This window comes from Hemiscyllium ocellatum, chromosome 26, assembly GCF_020745735.1.
Source record: "Hemiscyllium ocellatum isolate sHemOce1 chromosome 26, sHemOce1.pat.X.cur, whole genome shotgun sequence".
Lineage (NCBI taxonomy): Eukaryota > Metazoa > Chordata > Chondrichthyes > Orectolobiformes > Hemiscylliidae > Hemiscyllium > Hemiscyllium ocellatum.
The window spans coordinates 35587094-35606758 of record NC_083426.1 but is presented as its reverse complement, the minus strand read 5'-3'; the positions used below and the strand labels follow the sequence as shown (position 1 = coordinate 35606758).

The 19665-nt window shown below is 40.5% G+C and overlaps 1 protein-coding gene across 1 annotated transcript in view; it reads right to left on the bottom strand.

Annotated features, from left to right (window-relative positions):
* The window catches only part of nav1a (neuron navigator 1a), a 225200-nt gene that overhangs the window by 125874 nt on the left and 79661 nt on the right, over nt 1-19665 (bottom strand). Inside the window, exon 3 of the mRNA XM_060845494.1 lies at nt 8064-8358. Coding sequence (XP_060701477.1) covers nt 8064-8358 — 295 coding nt within the window. The remainder of the gene's footprint in view (nt 1-8063; nt 8359-19665) is intronic.

The following is a 19665-nucleotide window of genomic DNA, read 5'->3' as shown; positions in this document are numbered from 1 at the left end:
ATAGACTGACTGGAGTCAAAGAGTTTGGGCTGGCTGTCAGCTGTGGGTGAGGTGGCAACCTCAGACAGATATAGTACTTCATTGAAGGCATAGGTGTCAGTCTTAGGGAATGGCCCCACTCCTTTCCTGGATTCGACACCCTCAGATGTCTCTCTCCAACTATTGGCAACCTACTCCACACAAATCACTTGCCTTTGTGCTTGATCTCAGACACAAATTGCTTACCTAGCAGCTGCTACAGCTTTCTACACCATGTGACACAGTGCTTTGATTAGGGTCAGTTAGACTCGAAACGTCAGTTCTTTTCTCTCCTTACAGATGCTGCCAGATCTGCTGAGATTTTCCAGCATTTTCTCTTTTGGTTTAAGATCAGGACAATATCCAGGCTTGGACTAACAGGTGGCAAGTAATACAACAATCTAACCAATGCCCCTTGACATTCAATGGTGTTACCCTCACTGAATCCTCTACTATCAACATCCTGAAGGTTATGATTGTACAGAAACTCTACTGGAATCACCACATAAACACAGTGGCTGCAAAAGCAGCTCAGAGGCTGGGAATATTGCAGAGAATAACTTACATCCTGACTCCCCAAAGCCTGTCTACCAATTACAATGCACACATCAGGGGTTTAATTGAATGCTCCCTACTTGCCTGGAGGAGTGCATCCCCAACAACACTCAAGGAGTTTCACACTATTCAGGACATAGTGCCAATCAAGCAGGCTATGTCCCAAAGCATCCACTCCCTCCACCACTGACAGCCAGTAGCAGCAGTGTATACTATTCACAAGATGCACTGCAGAAATTCACCAAAGATCCTCAGACAGCGCCTTCCAAACACACAATCATCTCCATCTAGAAGGACAAAGGCAGCAGAAACATGGGAACACAAACACCTGCAAGCTCCCCTCTAAGCCATTCACCATCCTTACTTGGAGGTATAATCGCCATTCCTTCACTGTCGCAGGGTCAAAATCCTGGAATTCCCTCCCTGGCGGCATTGTGGGTCAAACCATAGCAGGTGGATTGCAGTGGCTCAAGGAGGTAGCTTACCACCACCTTCACATGGGCAAATAGGGACAGGTATTAAATACTGGCCAGTCAGTGGACACCGACCTGCCACAAATGAAAACAAACTTGCACAATCTACTGCTCCTGGAGGAAGCAAGGCAGGAGAAGGGAAGCGCTTTTAATTTGGCAACATGGCGTCACCGTCCGGTCACCTTCCCAGCTCCAGCAGAATCGAGTTCTGCGCAGGAAGATCAATGGCTGTCCTTCCCACCCTCTCCCCTGACTAAACCACCATCTCAGCCTGCCACCATTTGGAATAACAATGATAAGCAGATCTGTCACCAAGTAGACTTACTGGAGTCAAAGAATTTGGGCTGGCTGTCAGCTGTGGGTGAGGTGGCAACCTCAGGCAAAGATATAGTACTTCATTGAAGGCATGGGCGTCAGTCTTGGGGAATGGCCAAGACTGGATTCCAAACCCCCAGATGCCTCTCCCCAACCAGTGGTAACCTATTCCACACAAATCACTTGCCTTTGTGCTTGATTCTCAGACACAAGTTGTTCTCCTAGCAGCTGCTACAGCTTTTTACACCATGTGACACAGTGCTCTGATTAGCCTGGTCACAAAAGGCTTCCATCCACAGTGATCTGATTTCCAGATGCAAGTGGCTTTTAAACTATAGCAGCAGATCCAGTGAAGCTTAGAAGATGCACTTGGTGTTTCTGGCTGGTTTTACAGCTGACAGGAAATTGTTAACAGAAAATTCAACCCAACAATTTAAAAGAGTTGAGCAGAGGGTTTGATTTACCAACAGTCGTTGAATGATGTACTCAAAGAATGAAAAAGTGCATATTTTAAACTCAATTTTCCTATGAGCTGCTGTAAAGTGGATCTGAATTTCAAATGATAATATATTGGCTCTCAAAAGTGCTTACAATCAGGCACCAAATTTCTTTGATAACCAGAAGAGCTCAATGGAATTTAATACAGGTCCCTGGGGTGAATGAGGTGATAGATGGGAGATAGCAGGTAGAGACACTGCCACATTTTACGAATTTAGCCTATGACTGGAGTGAAGCCATCCATTGAAGCCAGTACGCATGGAATGCTCATGTCAAAGCCTTACTGCTTTCAGGCTTGCAAAAGAACAAGCCCTGTTAAAGGTGCTGTCAATGTCAATGTGCCAGCTTCTGATTGGCATGTAGCTTTTGATCCCAGGAATGCCCTGCACAGTTGGCATTTTATGAAGTGAAAGACCGGGTTCTCTCAGCCAATGGGCAACACCATCACTGTTGACATTCAATTCCATCTAACGTGTCACATGTTCAAGATGTTAAAGAGAAAGTCAAAATGTCCTCCTTGGAAGTGAGGCACATTTTGCTTCCTCCCTGCCCATGTGAATTGACAAATTCCTGAATTCTGTTCCATACACTAAGGTTGGATGGTCTGCTTTCAGAGTTGAGTCAACCAGCAACAACTTGAATAACTTGCCTAGAGTAAAGGAATCCAAAGCTTGCATTCACTTTCCACTGTTAGGTTGAGAAAGGTCTTCCATTTAATAGATTAGCACAGTATAGCTGCTTTCCTAGAGAAGTATGTTCTTAACACTTCTAGTTAAACTAAATAAGAAGAATACACAGAGTTGGTTTTCTAAGGAAGAGGCATTGCCAACTGCACTCGATCACTAATGACAGTCCCTTGCTCTTTTTGCTCGGAATGTCTGAAGGATAGTGAATAGTTTCTCTACTCACTTGCAAAAAAATATTCGTGGAGAACAGCATTTCCTCAGTCATCACTAATTCAGTCAATAAATTAGCCCATTTCAGTTTTCTGCTTTATTTACTTAGTCCCTGTGATCCCAGTATTTATGAATTCAAACATGAACACGATATTTATAAACAGTCACAGTTCAAAAGCTAGCCTTGTATTTATGAACACAGATTCTCTGTATTGCCAAATGCTTACCAGTTTTCCATTCCAGAGGACTGCTCTGTACAAGAGCAGATTTATTAGCAATTAAACAGTATTCTTCAACTGCCTCAGGCTGGTGCATGTGTACAAGGTACACGATTAAATTTCATGAAAAACAGGAAGATCAAAATAAATAACTAAACCCAAAGTTAAGTAGCCTTAATAACCTTTATTACACAATATTAAACTGTGGCTTCAGGAATAGTGTGTCCTCTTGTTGAGTATATAGTTTACTGTTGAAATTCCAAGGGCAACCTCTAACCACTCATTTCTGTTTCTCTACACTTTCTAACAAAACAAAAAGAACACTGATCAAAGTTGCATCATTAATGATTGTAACTGTGGCTGATTTTTATTGCAAGTTGTTCTTGGTGCCTTAGCATCATGAGACTCTAGGGGCAATGGTGTGTTACAGTTCATTTGGAATGTGCATTGCTATGGCAACATGCACGTTTATACATGGCGTAGTGTAGACTTATGGAGAGTGACACTGGGGAGGCTCCAATTTTTTTTCCTTCACAGGAAGAAGGATCTCTCATACTCTTACTGCCTGCCAAGAGTATGGGCTGGAAGGAGTTGCAGGTTGGTGCTCAACATGTAATTGCACGATGAACATATCTGCCTTAGCTACTAACTCACGGGGTCGGAATAAAACCCAGAGCTTCAGGCTCAGAGCCAGAGATACCACATAATGGCACAAGAGAGAAGAATAGAATATAACAGAATCTCTACAGTGTGGAAACAGGTCCTTCGGTCCAGCAAGTCCACACTGACCCTCTGAACAGTATCCCCCCCAGATCCATTCCTCTATTACTCTACAATTACCCCTGACTGATGCACCTAACTTACACATCCCTGAACACTATAGACAATTTAGCATGGCTAATTCATTCAACTTGCACATCTCTCTCCCAGTAGACTCTCCAGGCACTCAAATTTCCTCTACTAGATCAGCCAAAGCATTGAGGCAGAAGTTAATTGAATTAATGGCCAGTCAAGAGCCTTATTCCTCTGCTACTGGTGTTCCATCAGTGACAGAGGGGCAGAATGCCATATGGTGAAGCTGGCCAGTAAAAGATGGCAGCTCTTTTTATGTTTTTTTATTCATAAGATGAGGGCAACACTGGTTAGGCCTGCATTGATTGCCCACTCCCAATTACCCAAAAAGCAGTAAAGAATCATCTCCATTGCTGTGCATCTAGAGTCACCTCGAGGTCAGGTTCCTTCCCTAATGCGCATTAGTGAACCAGATGGGGCGTTTTTTTTTCCCCTGATGATTGGCAATGATTTCATCATCATCATTAGCGTTTTAATTCTTCAAGTTTTTTAACAAATATCACTAAAATAAAATTCTGTCATTCATTATGGCAGAATTTGTACTGGGCTCCTCAAAAAATTATCTGGGTCTCTTGATTAACAGCCCACCAATAATACCACAAGGCCATTACCTTTCCAGCATGTTCAAGGAGGAAGGAGGACCATTCTGATTTGACACACCCTCTAACATCAGGTCAAAAATGACATTTACCCCCTCCAGCCATCAATATATAACCCCAACCTGTGTAATTTGGTCTGACCAGACTAGCTCAAGTAGGTTCTACAAAGGTTCTGCATTTTTGGCCACCTCCATGGCTGTTTCAGGAGTTAGCTGCAGTCCTGGCAGAAAGGGCTCTTGGCAGGACAACCTGCAAACTCAGAGTTGGAATCTCTAAAAGAAGGTAGTTGACCAGTGACTTAAATGAGTTGGCACAATGTAGGCACAATGGGCTGAAAGGCCCCCTTCTGCACTGTAATACTGTGGCGATTCAGTCAAAGCCAGCTCTGGTCAGTACAGACTGCTTAGTGGCTCTCCAGCGGTGAGCAGGGAAATTCCTGGTACCATGAGGTTTAGCTGCTGATTTCCTCACTTCTGCTTTCACATGGTTCCACTCCAACCAGTCTTGCTTCAAGCTGGAAGAACTCCTACAAATTAACTCTTCACTTATACGTCACCTTCAGTTCATCCCTTAATATTCACAGCTAGGATGAATCATGGCTCAGTTCTTGTGCTGTAAACTGGTGGGACAAAATTCACTGAATGCAACTTTTACTGGCCTGAAAAGCTTGGGTGACACGTATGAATAATAACTCTTGTCAGCTACAAAATAGTTAACACTATCAAATTCGTAATGGCTAGTTTGTCAGGTTGCAGTATCTAGCTAGGGTTGTTCATTGCTCACCTTTTGATGGATCCAGGCAATATCATGAGGGGACCGTACCAGTTAAAACTAGTCAGTGCTACCAAAAGTTAGTATGCACCTTTTCAAGAGGAGACACACCGTGGTTGGAGAAGATGCTAGCATCATCTATCCTTATTTTGTACTTATCCTTATTGTCAAGGTGGCAGGTTTTGAATTTCCCCCCAACATTTTCCAAATGATCCTGAGTTTATAATCAGCACTTGATCACAACAGTATTAAGAACTTTCCCTTAGACAGACCAATGGCCAGCTGTTCACTTAATGGCTTTACAATCAAAATTGATATTTCTTATAAAACACTCCCTTAGAGCACGTTCAGTAATAAATGGAAACAAAAACAGAAATTGCTGGAAAAGCTCAGTGGGTCTGGCAGCATCTGTGGGGGGGGGGGAAAATCAGAGTTAATGCATTGAAATTTCCAGAAGCCAGGGTTAGAATAGATAGAGAACAAAGGAAATCACAACAGGAAATCTCAGTTTAATATTTTGATGTTACTAATTTTTAGGGTACTATACATTGGATTGAAGTAACATTTTAGAGTTTGGTTTTTAAATAGTTTTGTTTCAATTTCACTGATTGAGATAGCTAACGGTTAGAGCAGCTAAGGCTGTTTAAATTATCTAACAGTTGAAAATCAATTCCACACTTGACTAAGTGTGACATCAAAGGGACCTAGCAAAGAAGGAAGGTTATAGTTGTTTGAGACCCACCTTCGAATAATGCTGCAATACTTTCTCAGAGATGCTCAAACATTTCCATTGTTTAAATTGGGAATGTTTGCTGATTATACAGTATTTGGAACTGTTAGCAACTCTTAAACACTAAAGCTGTTTGTATCCTCAGATCAAGACATGGCAACATGCAGCACTGCTATGATAAGCAGGAATTAAAATTTGTTTCACACAAGCTCTAGGTAATGGCTACTATCTACAAAAGGTAATGCAGAATAACTTGGGTCTGATTGGGATGTGATCTTATCATATGGGATCTGCTAGAAACACACCATGTGTCCTGGTTGCTACGGGTCAGGGTCCCACATTAAAATTTACTGAAAATGGCCAGCTTTGATACCAACAGGAAAAAAAACAGCAACTGAGGCTAATAATTCAACTCTGGATCCCCCCAAAGCTTTCTTCTACCTATTAGGTGCATGCCAGGATTAGATTAGATCCTACAGTGTGGACACAGGCTCTTTGGTCCAACAAGTCCACACCGACCCTCCGAAGAGTAACCCACTCAGACCCTTTTCCATCTGATTAATGCACCTAACACTATGGGCAATTTAACTTGGCCAATTCACCTGACCTGCATATCTTTGGACCGTGGGAGGAAACCGGAGCACCTGGAGGAAACCCACACAGACATGGGGAGAATGTGCAAACTCCACACACAGTCGCCCAAGGTTGGGATCGAACTGAGGACCTTGGTGCTGTGAGGCAGCAGTGCTAACCACCGAACCACAATGCCACCCTTTAATAATGGATTATTTCTCATTTTACCTGGAGGAATGCAGCACCAATAATGCTCACAAGGATGCAGCCTGCTTGATTATCCATTCTCCATACTCCATTCACCACCTTTAGCATTCACTTCCCTCACCACTGACATATTAGAGACTACAGCTCACACTGCAACAATTCACCAAGGCTTTTCCAACAGCATCTTCCAAACCCACAACCTCTACCACCAAGGAGATTAAGGGATTCAGATATATTGGAACCCCTCCAACTCACACACCAACCTGACTTGAAAATTTCTCCATTTCTTTAACATCTTTGGGTGAAAATCCTGGAATTCCCATCTTATAACACGGTGGATATACCTACATTATCTGGATTGCAATATTCAAGGCAGCAGATTACCACCATTTTGTCAGGAGGTATTGGGGGTTGACAATAAGAATGGGCCTTTCCAGTAACATTCACATCACATGAACAAACAGAAGAAACTAATGAAGTCTTTCACATCTACATAAATAGTTAAAACGGGACTGAGTTTAACATTTCTGTCATCTCAAATAAGACAGTTTGACCAGTGGAATACTTAACCATCAGTATTGCAGTTTAGGTTATACTGAGGCCACACTTTTCAAACTGAATTATGAGCGCATACCTTATCCAAGTCTAGCTGAGACTTGTAGATAAATGGTCTATTCATTGAGCAAGGTGCGATATTCAGAAAATAAGAAGGTGGAGAGCTGATCCCGATGCTATCAACTCCACACTTCTATGCATTTGCTTCAAATGCTGTCCATTAGGTCTGAGCACAACTATTGCTAAGATGTGGTGATGTGCTGCACTTAGAACGACTTGCATTTGTTCATTCACAAGGGCCTCAGTACATTGTGCAAGAAATTCCTAAATTTGAAATGATTTTTTGATTCAAAAGTAAGTAACATTCAACAGAATGCTTCAGACTGAATGCTGGCATAGTAATGTGCAAAGTATAGAGTTGTGATTTAGCAAGTGATATTCCTGACTTTATATTAAAATATATATTTATGCCTTGTAAAGTACATTATAAAGTCACAGATTTTCTAGAAAAGATGGAAGAAAATAGTAATGAAGCAAACAAGTCAGATACAGTTTCACCTCGTTGACAATAAATGATGATTACAGCAACTCAACGCTAAGGTGACTTCAAATTAGAAGAACATCATTTTAAAAAGCAGATACAGCATTAAGATGCTTATCTACCAGATTGTTATCTTCAAATAGTTTGGGGTTATTAATATAAGCACTGAAACATAGTTTTATTCAGATACTTAAAATATTTTGCTTGGTTTCCAGTAATGCAAGTATGTGTTTTCTTTTTGAAAACTATTCTTGGTACTTACCAGCAACTTTCAGAGAGCCTGCTCCTGAACTGGTCATTGGTGAAGTTACTCCAACTGGTGCTGCACCCTTTTTCAGTGAACTGGTTTGTCCAGTGGATTGCTGTTTCTTTAGTTCTCCTTTTGTCGTTTCTTCTGCTGACTCAGTGCGGATACGTCTCCACTTTGTGTTTTGATCCATCTTAAGATTGCTGGCATCATAGCCACCCTCAGACTTCTTCGGGCCTTTACTTTCAGAACCACTGTACCAGGTCAGACCACTCTCAACCATGGAACGCTTTTCTGCATCAGTTCGGAGCTGCAAAGTAATTTATACTGATCAGTCAACAAGTGCTCAGCACAAAAATGAAAATCCAACCATTCAAAGCTATAAAGTCAACATTGTAACTAGTGTTAAAGCTAAATTCTGTTACGTAAATTATGTACCAACTATTAACAAATTGAGGTGTTGTCGCTGTCAGAGGACAGTGAACCTGTGGAATTCCTTACAGCAGAGGGCTGTCAAGGCTGCATTGTTAAGTCTATTGCGGTGGAGACAGACAGATTGTTAATTAGTCAGAAATGGATTAGAGGGAAAGACGAGTTAAGGATGAACAGGTCAGTCATGATCTCATTGAATGGCAGAGCAGGCTCAATGGGTGAATGGCCTACATCTGCTCCGACATTTTATGGTCTTAAATACAATATCTGATTTAAACAAGATTCAATCGAGTCATCTGGTTCAGGATTTATGAAACTCTCATGTGGTATGGAGCCAGGCTAAAGGTTATGAAAATAGACATAACTGTCTGATAAAATTGACTTATTATCCTTTCTTCAGTTGCAACAGCTTAAGTGCAATTATACCCCAGATCAGTTTGTTGAGAGTCCAATTTAAGTCTTAGAACAGTTACAACAGAGTCGGAAGCTTTTGGTCCAGCACATCTGTGCTGTTTCGCAATCGGTCCCACTGCACCACAGCCTGACAATAATTAGCAGAAAAGATTTGCAAGGACCATGCCTTTTTGAAAAAAAAACCCCAATAGCCAGAAATGAGAGAGCGGCGTTGTAAACCGGTATTTGAAAGGATACTGATTGTTTTGCAAGCAAGTAACTAGACTTCCATAGCAAACATCATATATAGAACTGTTTGAACAGGCAGTCATTGAAGTTTGAGTTGCAGACAATTTGGGTCTGAGGCAAGGTGTGTGGACGAAGCACTGGCTGGCAAAAAGAAGTTCATTGGTCTGTGAATAAGTAACCAGTTATCAATGACAAAGTTACAGAGAGCAGAGACGGAAAAACACATGGTCAGTTTTCCTCAGCTTGGGAGTGGCCTGCGTTCTCTGAAGAGAACTTGTTTATGTTTCCTTCAACTGTTATTATGAGCTGTGACTTTTAACTGATAAGATAGAAACTTTATTGAAAAAAAAGTGAACCAGCCACCTTATGCCATTTATCATGTAGTAGAAGCATATGGTGAAAGACGACTGAAGCATTTGAGCTGGCCAGCCAACCAGACAAAAGTTTCAACTGAAAACAGAACTTGGAACTCAGACTAATGAACTCCTGTCCAATGCTTCCATCTATCCAACAATGTATGTCCCTTGTTTGATGGTCTGTGTGCATGCAGTGAGACAGATAGAGAGAGATAGAGAGAGAGATAGAGAGAGAGATAGATAGAGAGATAGAGAGAGAGTGAGGAGGGAAAAATATATTTGATTGACTAGTTAGTAAGCAAACGAAAGAAATATATAACATTGACAACTGACTTCTTGTCATGTCTTGATGTCATGCACTGACATTTTTACCTTCTCCATATGATTGGAAGTAAGAATATAATGTTAGCTTAACATTCAGCATACAATATTGAAAAGGTCACACCTAGATACCTTGGATAATAAAGAAAGGGATAAAGTTGACCACTAACACAGAAGTCACATTCTCCTTTTTGTAGCTGACACTAACCACTTTGAAATGGGATGAGGACAGTTTGCTTGTTCAGATTTCCAGGGAAAAAGAAATGACTAACATGTCTAATGCACTGAATCAGGTTCTGTTATATTTTTCCACAACTATGATCTATCCTTTTACAATTAATGATGTTCCATGAGAAATATTTTAATGGTAAACATGTAGGTTTGGCATGTGCAAGAAACAAAACTGACAAGTTTCCAAAATTTACAAATATGGTTAACTTTATTATGCCTTATTAAACTCAGATTAAACTTTACTAAAGTCTCAGCAATGTGCTTGATAATGTTTTGAGTCTTGATTGCCAAATATCAATTTTGCAAATTTGAATTGTGTGGAAAGTTTGAGAATACAATTTCAAAACAAAATAGATTAACTCATACTTTTATCATCCTTTCACTTCAGAAAGGGAGAGATGGTGTTCTACAAAATGCACAATTTGGGAAACAAAAATGTTTTCTGCATCGTGCACAGCTGAAAAAACCTTCAAAGATGGAACATACACAAGTGTCTGGGCAATTCCTCAACTACTGCTGCCAAATACATTTATATAAGTCACCAAAAAATACAACTTAAAACAATCCTGGTTGCTGGGATACAGTTAGTTGTGCAAGTACCTATAAAAAAAATGCTCAAAAGTTTAAGCTTCTCCATTAAACTGTGTTCAAACAGATCTCCCACAACAATACCAACCATGTTTTAACTTTTCACCCATGGTTTCTTTTGCCAGTACCTTTACAGGATTCTCTCAACATTGTGCTTTGTCTTTATGCAAAATATTATTTCTGACCTTTTAAGTGCTTCTTTTAAAAAAAAGATTTAGAACAAAGTCCTTAAGTGACCTGTCCTGAATTTTCTGTTTATTAAAATGCAGCTTCATGGCTGAAGCATCATCATTAAACACTGAAAAGCTTTCTAGATTGCAGGTTCCTAAACATATTGTGCCATTTGTGCAAAAATATTAGGTGAATTAGTTTAAAATTGAAATATTAGGACATGATGAGAAAATAAACTTGCTTGAGTTCAGTTGTGTGTACTGCCTTCAACATCTTTATCTGATTTGGTAATATTTATGTTATCACATCGAGTACAAGGACCCAGTTTTTAGTTTTACATAAGTTAAATCTCTTAAACTGTCAGAAACCGCACCTTGACGGTGGACTGGTTGTGTATTTCAATGTCTTGTTTCATTCATTTCAAGCTTGATAACTGTAGGTGATGTCTTTCATCTCCAATATGTGAAGCTTATCATACAGGTGTAAATCAAATTAGGAGATACAGGTTTTTTTTTGACTAGTTTTAAATCTTGCTAAAAATGCTAATTTAAGCTCAGATGACTTCCTTTATTGCATTGGTTTCACAAAACAGTTAACCTGTGTATTTAATTTGATCCACAGGAGTCCCAGGTAATTAAATCCCCATCATTAAAAAGTAATCAATAGTCCAAGTTTTATCACTATCATGACACTATCATGACACCTATTTCAGATTTGAAAATAAGAACATATTTTTTAAAAGAACAACCTTGGTTGGTATGGTGCACCTGTGAGTCAACTTTGGACTGCAGAGTGGCTGATGTGGATATGGAGCCATTGGCCAAGGGTCCTTCCCACACCATCCCTTTTTCCAAGCCCACCATATTGACTTGCTGATGTCCTTTTGGAGAAGAAATCTGCTGTCCTTGCCTACTTTGGTGATTGACATTCCATTGATTTATCAATATCCTAAAGTGTACATTCTAAACAAACATATGTTGTGAGAATCTTTACAACTAACAGGTGAAGTATTAAATAGAACCACAAAAGACAAAACACACAAGTGAGCATAAAAATGTTTTTCAATCTACTAGATCAATATTCCATAAATGCCCTATTAAAGTTTGCAAGTTCTGAAGTATAGGCAGTACACGACCATCTTATTGTATGCAAAATTTGCATCTTCCACAAATGATAAATACTGATCTTACGGATATTGTTAGCTATAAGTCAACTTTACATACATTGCCTCTTGAATACAAAAGATTAATTGTTGTCAAACTTCCAAGAAATCATATCTATCTGGAATCTGTAGTTTTCTAACCTTCAATTTTCTGAAAAATTACTCTGCAATTAAAAAAATCTCTTACCAAAACAGGGTTAAACCAACTGTGAACCAAAAGCAAGTTTGCCTTTTTGCTTCTCCATGGGTAGGAGCAGCTTTGCAGGCAGCATCCAGGGAACAGGAGATTCGAGGTTTCGGGCATAAGCCCTTCTTCAGGTTTCAGCAACACATTTTCAGCTCTGATCTCCAGCATCTGCAGACCTCACTTTCTCCTAGGAGCAGCTTTGGAAGGGCAACCAGTTCAATGAATAGTAAAACTGATGTGGTTGCTGCACTCACTATTTTTTTGTTAATTCAAAAGGTTTTGCCTTTAAAAAGGACAGAATGAGGGTTTTCTTTAATTTATTAAGGATTACGACGTGCACATGGTCTCTAATTTAAAATTATGCTTTTTGGGATAAAGTTGGCAGATGCTGCTGCCATTCAATCAGCAGTGAATGTAACTTAACAAAAAGAAACTGTGACCACTTATTTTAAATTGCAATATCTAATGACTACATCTCTCTCCCAAGAGTCAGATGCCAAACTTCACTGTTATCACCTTTTTTTTGACCAAAGCTTTTAAAAGGAGAACAAATGGATTAGAATCAGCATATTGTGAACATAATTGTCATGGATGCTATCCATATTGTCCATCATCATACTGTACATTTCACCAACAGTGTCATATGTTCTGTCTTGCAAATGTGAATTCAACTAGGTTAAATGCTATCCCACCACCAGACACGGATATGCTTAACCACAGTGGCACAACAGCTGATTGGGACCTCTCTTTCATATTTTAAACAGAGATTCTTGCTCTCTAAAAGAATCTTCAAAATAATTAAGCAGTATAATTTAATTTTGTACTGTGTCACACATCTGCTCAAATTACATTTAAACAACATCAGGGTGCATCTTCCTGATTTTTATTGCCAGCTCAATGAGGGAAAAGATGATGAAAAATATGCAAACACAATTCTCTACCCCTTTAGGCATCAAACAACTAAGAGGGACAGACATAGAAATCTAGGGAGCATGCAAACAACTGTGGCCATAGAAAAGGCAGATGGGCCTCAAAGCCTGCTTGAAGAATTGCTCCCCTAGTCTGCTGCGAGGATGTGGGTGTCCCTGGCTAATTCAGCATTTATCACCCTTTCCTAATTGCCCAGAATGCAGCTAAGATTCAACCATATGGCTGAGAGTTTGGAGTGACACATAGGTGGGACCAAGGAAAGACAGGTGATTTCATTCCCTCAAGTACATTAGTGAACTAGGGCTTTTACACCAGTGGTTATATGGGCACCATTAGAAACACAGAAAATGGGATCAGTCTAATGTCATTCAGCCCTTAAAGCCCACTCTTAGGTTAGCATTTGTTTTCAATTCCAGATTTTTTTTTGGGGGGGGGGGGGTCTCAGAATTCCACCAGCTGCTATGCTGGGATTCAGACCCATGTTCCTGGAATATGAGCTGGGCAATCTGGATTAACGTCCAGTGACATTGCCACCATCTGAAAGTGATCATCACTAGTACCGTGCCTCAGCTGGTGAATCATTACTCCATGTTGAACACCACTTGGAGAAAACACAGGGGATGGCAAGGGCACAGAATGCACTCTGGTTGGGAAAATTCAATGTTCAATGTTCATCACCAAGAGGGGCTCAGCAGTAACACTGCTGACCTCGTAGTTTGAATCTGAAGGGATTTGCCTGTTATACTAGGTCTGCCACAGCTGATGAAGGAACTAACAGGAGGGGGTAAAACATCATCCTCAATCTGAATGCATTTGTCCATGACTGAATCACTAGGAATAAACATTGCACAGCCCTTGTGGAGACAAAGTTCTGTTGAATTATTAAGGACACTCTCCAAGGTGTTGTGTGGCACTCTCACTGGGCTTAATTGGACAGACTTTGACCAGATCTAGCAACTCAAGACTGGGCATAATCTGTAACCTTATGGCTGGCATATCTCCCACTCTATTATTATCATCGAACCAGGAGATCAACCCTGGTTCAAAGAAGAGTGCAGGAGGGCATACCAGGAGCAGCATGAGGCATTAACCCCATGAGGTTACAACATAGGACTGACTGACACAAAGCTTGCAAAGGAAAATCAGCAGCAGATAATAGAAAGGATGAGCTATTTCACAACTAATAGATCAGATCTAAGCTTTGCAATCCTACCACATCCAATCATGAATTGCGGGGTCATTTACTAAACTCACTAAGGCAGGAAACTCTACAAACGATGAAGGGTTTGTCATATGAAGAGAGGTTCAACACTTTTTGCCTGCACTCTCGGGACTTTAGAAGAATGAGGGGAGATCAAATTGAACATTCAAGATGATAAAAGGTGTGGATAAAGTAGACGTGGACCAGATGCTTCCTCTTGTGGGTCATTCTAGGGTGAGAGATCATAGTCTTAGGATAAGGGGAAGCAAATTTAAAATAGATTTGAGGAGCAACTACTTCTCTCAAAAAGGTATTTGAACCTGTGGAATTCTCTACCACAAAGTACAGTGGATGCTGGGACAGTGAGTAAAATTAAGGAGTTAGACAAATTTTTAATTGGTAATGGGTCGAAGGGATATGGAGAGAAGGTGGAAAATGGGGGCGAAGGCATATCAGCCATGATCGAATGGCAGTGCAGACTCAATGGGTAGAATGGCCAAATTCTGATCCTATATCTTATGATGTTATAAATGTTATAAAAGCTTCAATGATTGGGAGCCCAGCACATCAATGCAAAAGATAAGGCTGAAGCATTTGCAGCAATCTTTAGCCAGAAGTTCTGGAGGTCCCAAACATCACAGATGCCAGTCTTCAGCCAATTTAATTCACTCAAGGCTGAAGGCACTGGATACTGTAAAGGATATGGCTTTAATGACATTTTCAACAACAATACGGCAGCATGGTAGCACAGTGGTTAGCACTGCTGCCTCACAGTGCCAAAGATCCGGGTTTAATTCCCACCTCAGGCAACTGTCTGTGTGAAGTTTGCACATTCTCCCCGTGTCTGCGTGGGTTCCCTCTGGGTGCTCTGGTTTCCTCCCACAGTCCAAAGATGTGCAGGTTAGGTGAATTGGCCATGCTAAATTGCCCAGAGTGTTAGATGAAGGGGTAAATGCAAGGGAATGGGTCTGGGAGGGTTGCTCTTCGAGGGTCAGTGTGGACTTGTTGTGCCAAAGGGCCTGTTTCCACACTGCAAGTAATCTAATCTAATACTAAGGACATGTAGTCCTGAACTTGCCATGTCCAAGCCAAGCTGTTCTCGTACAACTACGACACAACACTGAAATTTACCTGGCCACATGAACAATTTCCCAGCTATGTCTTATACACATAAAGCAGGACAAATCAAACCCTGCCAATTACCGTCTCATCAAATCTACTCTTGATCAGTAAAGTGATGGAAGGTGGCATCAATAGTGTTATCAAACTGCACTTCTAATGCAATAACCTGCTCACTGACACCCAGCTTGGATTCTGCCATGGTCACTCAATTCCTGGCCTCATTGTAGTCTTGGTTCAAACATGGTCACAAAAGCTAAATTCTGGGAGGAAGAGGAGAGTGATGGTCATTGACATCAAAGCCATATTGGACCGTGCATGGCATCAATGATCCCAAGCAAAAATTGAGTCAATGTGAATCAAGAGAAAATTCTTTGCTGGTTGGAATCATACCAGGAACAAAGGAAGATGGTTTTCACTGTTGGAGGTCAGTCATTTCAGCTCCAGAACAAGTTTGCAGGCATTCCTCAGACCATTTTCCGAACCAAAATGTTCGGAGCAGGTGGGACTTAAACTCAGGCCTTCTGGCTCAAGGGTAGGGACTTCGCAACAAGAGCCCTTCGTGCCTCAGGGTAATGTCCTATGCCATATCATCTTCAGCTGCTTCAACAACGATCTTTCCTTCATCATAATATCAGAAATGGGGATGTTTCATGATTTTTGCAGTGTTCAACACTATTTGCAGATAACCGAAGTAGACTATGTCCAGATATCGCCAGGCTGGGACAACATTCAGGTTTGGGATGATAGGTACCATAAATATTCCATGGCACCAAACTGCGAGGCAAAGAACTTTCTTGATACGAGATCCCAACCATTGCCACTCGATATTCAATATTATTACCATCACAGAATCTGCCCCAAATTCAACATCTTGGGACAGTGCCATTGACCAGAAATTAAGTGAGCTATATAAATACAGTATCTACAAAAGCAGTTCGTTAACTAGGAACCCTGCAATAAGCCATTCACCTCAACTCCTCAAAACCTTTCTGCCATCTACAAGTTACAAGTCAGGAGTGTGATGGAATATTTCCCCACTTGCCTTGATGAGTGCAACTCCAAAAACACACAAGCAGCTGGTGCCATTCACCAAGGCAAAGTAGCTGAATTGAATGGTATCACATTTACACTTTCACTATCCCCACCATCGACACTCAGTAGCAGTGTGTACCATTGACAAGATTCATTGCAGAAATTCATCAAGGCACCTTATACAGCATCTTCCAAACCCACGACCACTACCACCAAGAAAGATAAGGGCTGCAAAGATAAACATGCCACTTGGGAGCTCCCCTCCAGGCCACTCACCATCCTGACTTGGAAATATAATGCCATTAATTCAATGTTGTTGGATCAAAATCCTGGAACTCCATTTCTAACTTCACTCTGGATCTATCTAAACCAGCAGTTCAAAAAGGCAGCTCATCACCACCAACATCTCAAGGACTATTAAGGATGGGCAATAAATGTTATTCCACCATCAAAATCCCATGAATTCATAAAAATAAAAGGACGTCCAAAGGTAGCAATTTAGATAACTCCCTGTACCGTGTCTTGAATCCTCTGGGTCATCTTTCTTCTCAGCACTGCCATTAATTATCCAGACTTTGTTATGTAGGAGAGAATTTCAAAGTGTGCAATCAATATAAACTTGGAAAACTGTGAGGAAGATAGTGTAGAACTTTAACTGACAAAGTTGGTGGAATGGGCAAGTAGATGACAGATGAAGTTCAATGCAGAGGAGAGTAGGAAGTGATACATTATTGCAGAAAGAACATCTAGTTACGTTATAAAGAGTACCACTCTAAAAAAGGGTGTGCAAGAGGAAATACCTGGATGTGTGTTCATGCATGAGGCATTAAGTGCATCAGGGAAGTTTGAAAGAGCAGTTATTAATGCATTTGGTATCCTGGGCTTTTTCCACTTCGCACTGGTAAACCTGTAATGTGTTCTTTCCGATCCATTCACACCCTTCCTCAGCTGTGATGTCCAGAACTGTACTTTAGCTGAGGATGACCATGTACAAGTTAAATATAATCTAATCTAATAGGGGCAGCGAGGAGGTTATATTTAACTTGTGCATGTTAATCCTTAGCTACAGTACTGTGTATGGTTCTGGACATCACAGGTGAGGAAGGGTGCAAATGGATTAGAAAGAACACATTACAGGTTTACCAGTGAGAAGTGGGAAAAGTTAGAGGATATTTTGGAGGAGCTGGGATGATTTTTCTTAGAGAGGAGAGGATTAGAAGATACTTAATACAAGTTTTCAAAATCATGATTATTAGAAATTGTTTCCACTCAAAATTGAGAAGGCACAGATATGATTGCATTTGTTTCTTATGCAAATGAATGTGAAAGAAAATGAAACACAATGAGTAGATAGTGTCAGGAATGTACAGCCCGGACATGCGATGGAGGCTGGTTTAAATGAATGATTCAAGTGTCTGTTAGTTGAATCATTTCAAAAGCAGTGTGCAGTGTTACTGGAAAAGAGTGAGAGTCTGGTACTTAGTAACACTGCACACTGCTTTTGAAATGATCCAACTAACAGACACTTGAATCATTCATTTAAACCAGACAGGATGGGTTGAATGGACTCCTCTGCAATGCAACATTTGGGAGATTTAGTCCTTTCAGCCTATTCTGAAAACCAATAAGATCAAGATTGAACTGGCTGGTTGATCTGGTTGTTTCAAATCCACTTTCCTATATGTTTCCCGCAACTCTTGACTCAATGGTCATTAAAAAAATCTAATTCTGTTTTGAATAAATTCAATGACCCAGTTTCCATTGCTTTCTGTAGAACAGAATTCCATCCAACAATGGCTAAGAGGAAAATTCTCTATTTCCTTTGTCCCATTCCCCCCTACAAGATTTCTCCAGAATCTGTTGTGTAAAGGTATAAGCATTGAAAAGGAGTAATACACAGATGTGCTTTAAGCAGCACCCACTACGATAGAGTCATACAGACAGACAGGATCAAGGTGGCTCTCAACATTTAGCTCTCACCTTTAGATTCTGGAGTGGTATCAATGAAAGTGATATAACTTGTACCTAGCTGCTATCCTGCAATAAATCATATTTTGTTTAGACAAGAGTGTCTTCTTGTTAAACTATCATGGGGTTTTCTTCTCTTACCAAACATGCCTTGCAGATTCCTACCAGAGAATGGATGGTGTCAGCTAATCAAATAGACAGCTCACACCACATCCAGTGGATATAGGCCCTAAGTACTCATCCTTTCTCCATAAGAAAAGTTCTTACCTCATATTAGTCAAGTGAACTTTCTTGGAACTTCGAACAAAATTATTTCAAAGAGACAGGAACACAAAAAAAGCGTACATGGTACTCCAAGTACAGTCTCACTCAAGGCCCATACAACAGCAATAAATTTCTGACCTGTATTTTTCATTTCTCCTGCAATAAATTTCAATGTTCCATTTACCTTCCTAATCATTTGCTATACCTAGACTAACAATGTGAGATTGACCAGGACACTCAGCCTCCCCCTGTATCAATACATTTGGTAATCTCTTTACATAAGGGTGGCAAATCCTTCCATTACAGAAGTTGCATATTTATACCATCTTTCATTACAACCAGACAGCTTAAAGCATTTCACAGACATTAACGTGCTTCTGAAGTGTGTCTATCACTATGTGGGAAATATGACAACCATATTGCATACAGCACACTTCCACAAACAGCAATGTGGTACTGACTAAACAACATGTTTTCCGATGTTGATTGAAAGACAAACACTGTCCAGGACATTAGATACAAATCTGTTGCTTTCCCAGCATGGAATATTTTACATCTACCTCAGAAAACAGATGGGACATCTGTTTAATATCCCATCTAAAAGATGGCACCTCTGACAGCACAGAACTCCCCCTGTACTGTACTGCAATGTCAGCTTTGTCACCAATCATATCATTCGCCAACAGAAGAGTTGGAGATCAAGCCTGGGCACTGATACACATTCAATATTTTTGGAAAGAAGATGGAAAATCTGTTTCCCTTTTTTTGCCCTCCTTCATAGAGGAATTAGTAAAACACCTCGACACATGGTGCTCTATGATAATGGCAGATTTGTGACTCATCTGTTGTCAGCTGTGGCTAAAGTCCAGTGCCAAGCTACTTAATTAAATAACCAATGCAGCACTAGTTTAGAACAAGTTGCTTTAACAGCAGCTATTAGTGCTGCATGCCTGCACACATTCAGTTTCCTTGACTTTCTTTGCTACAATTTATACAAGTAACCTCATTCA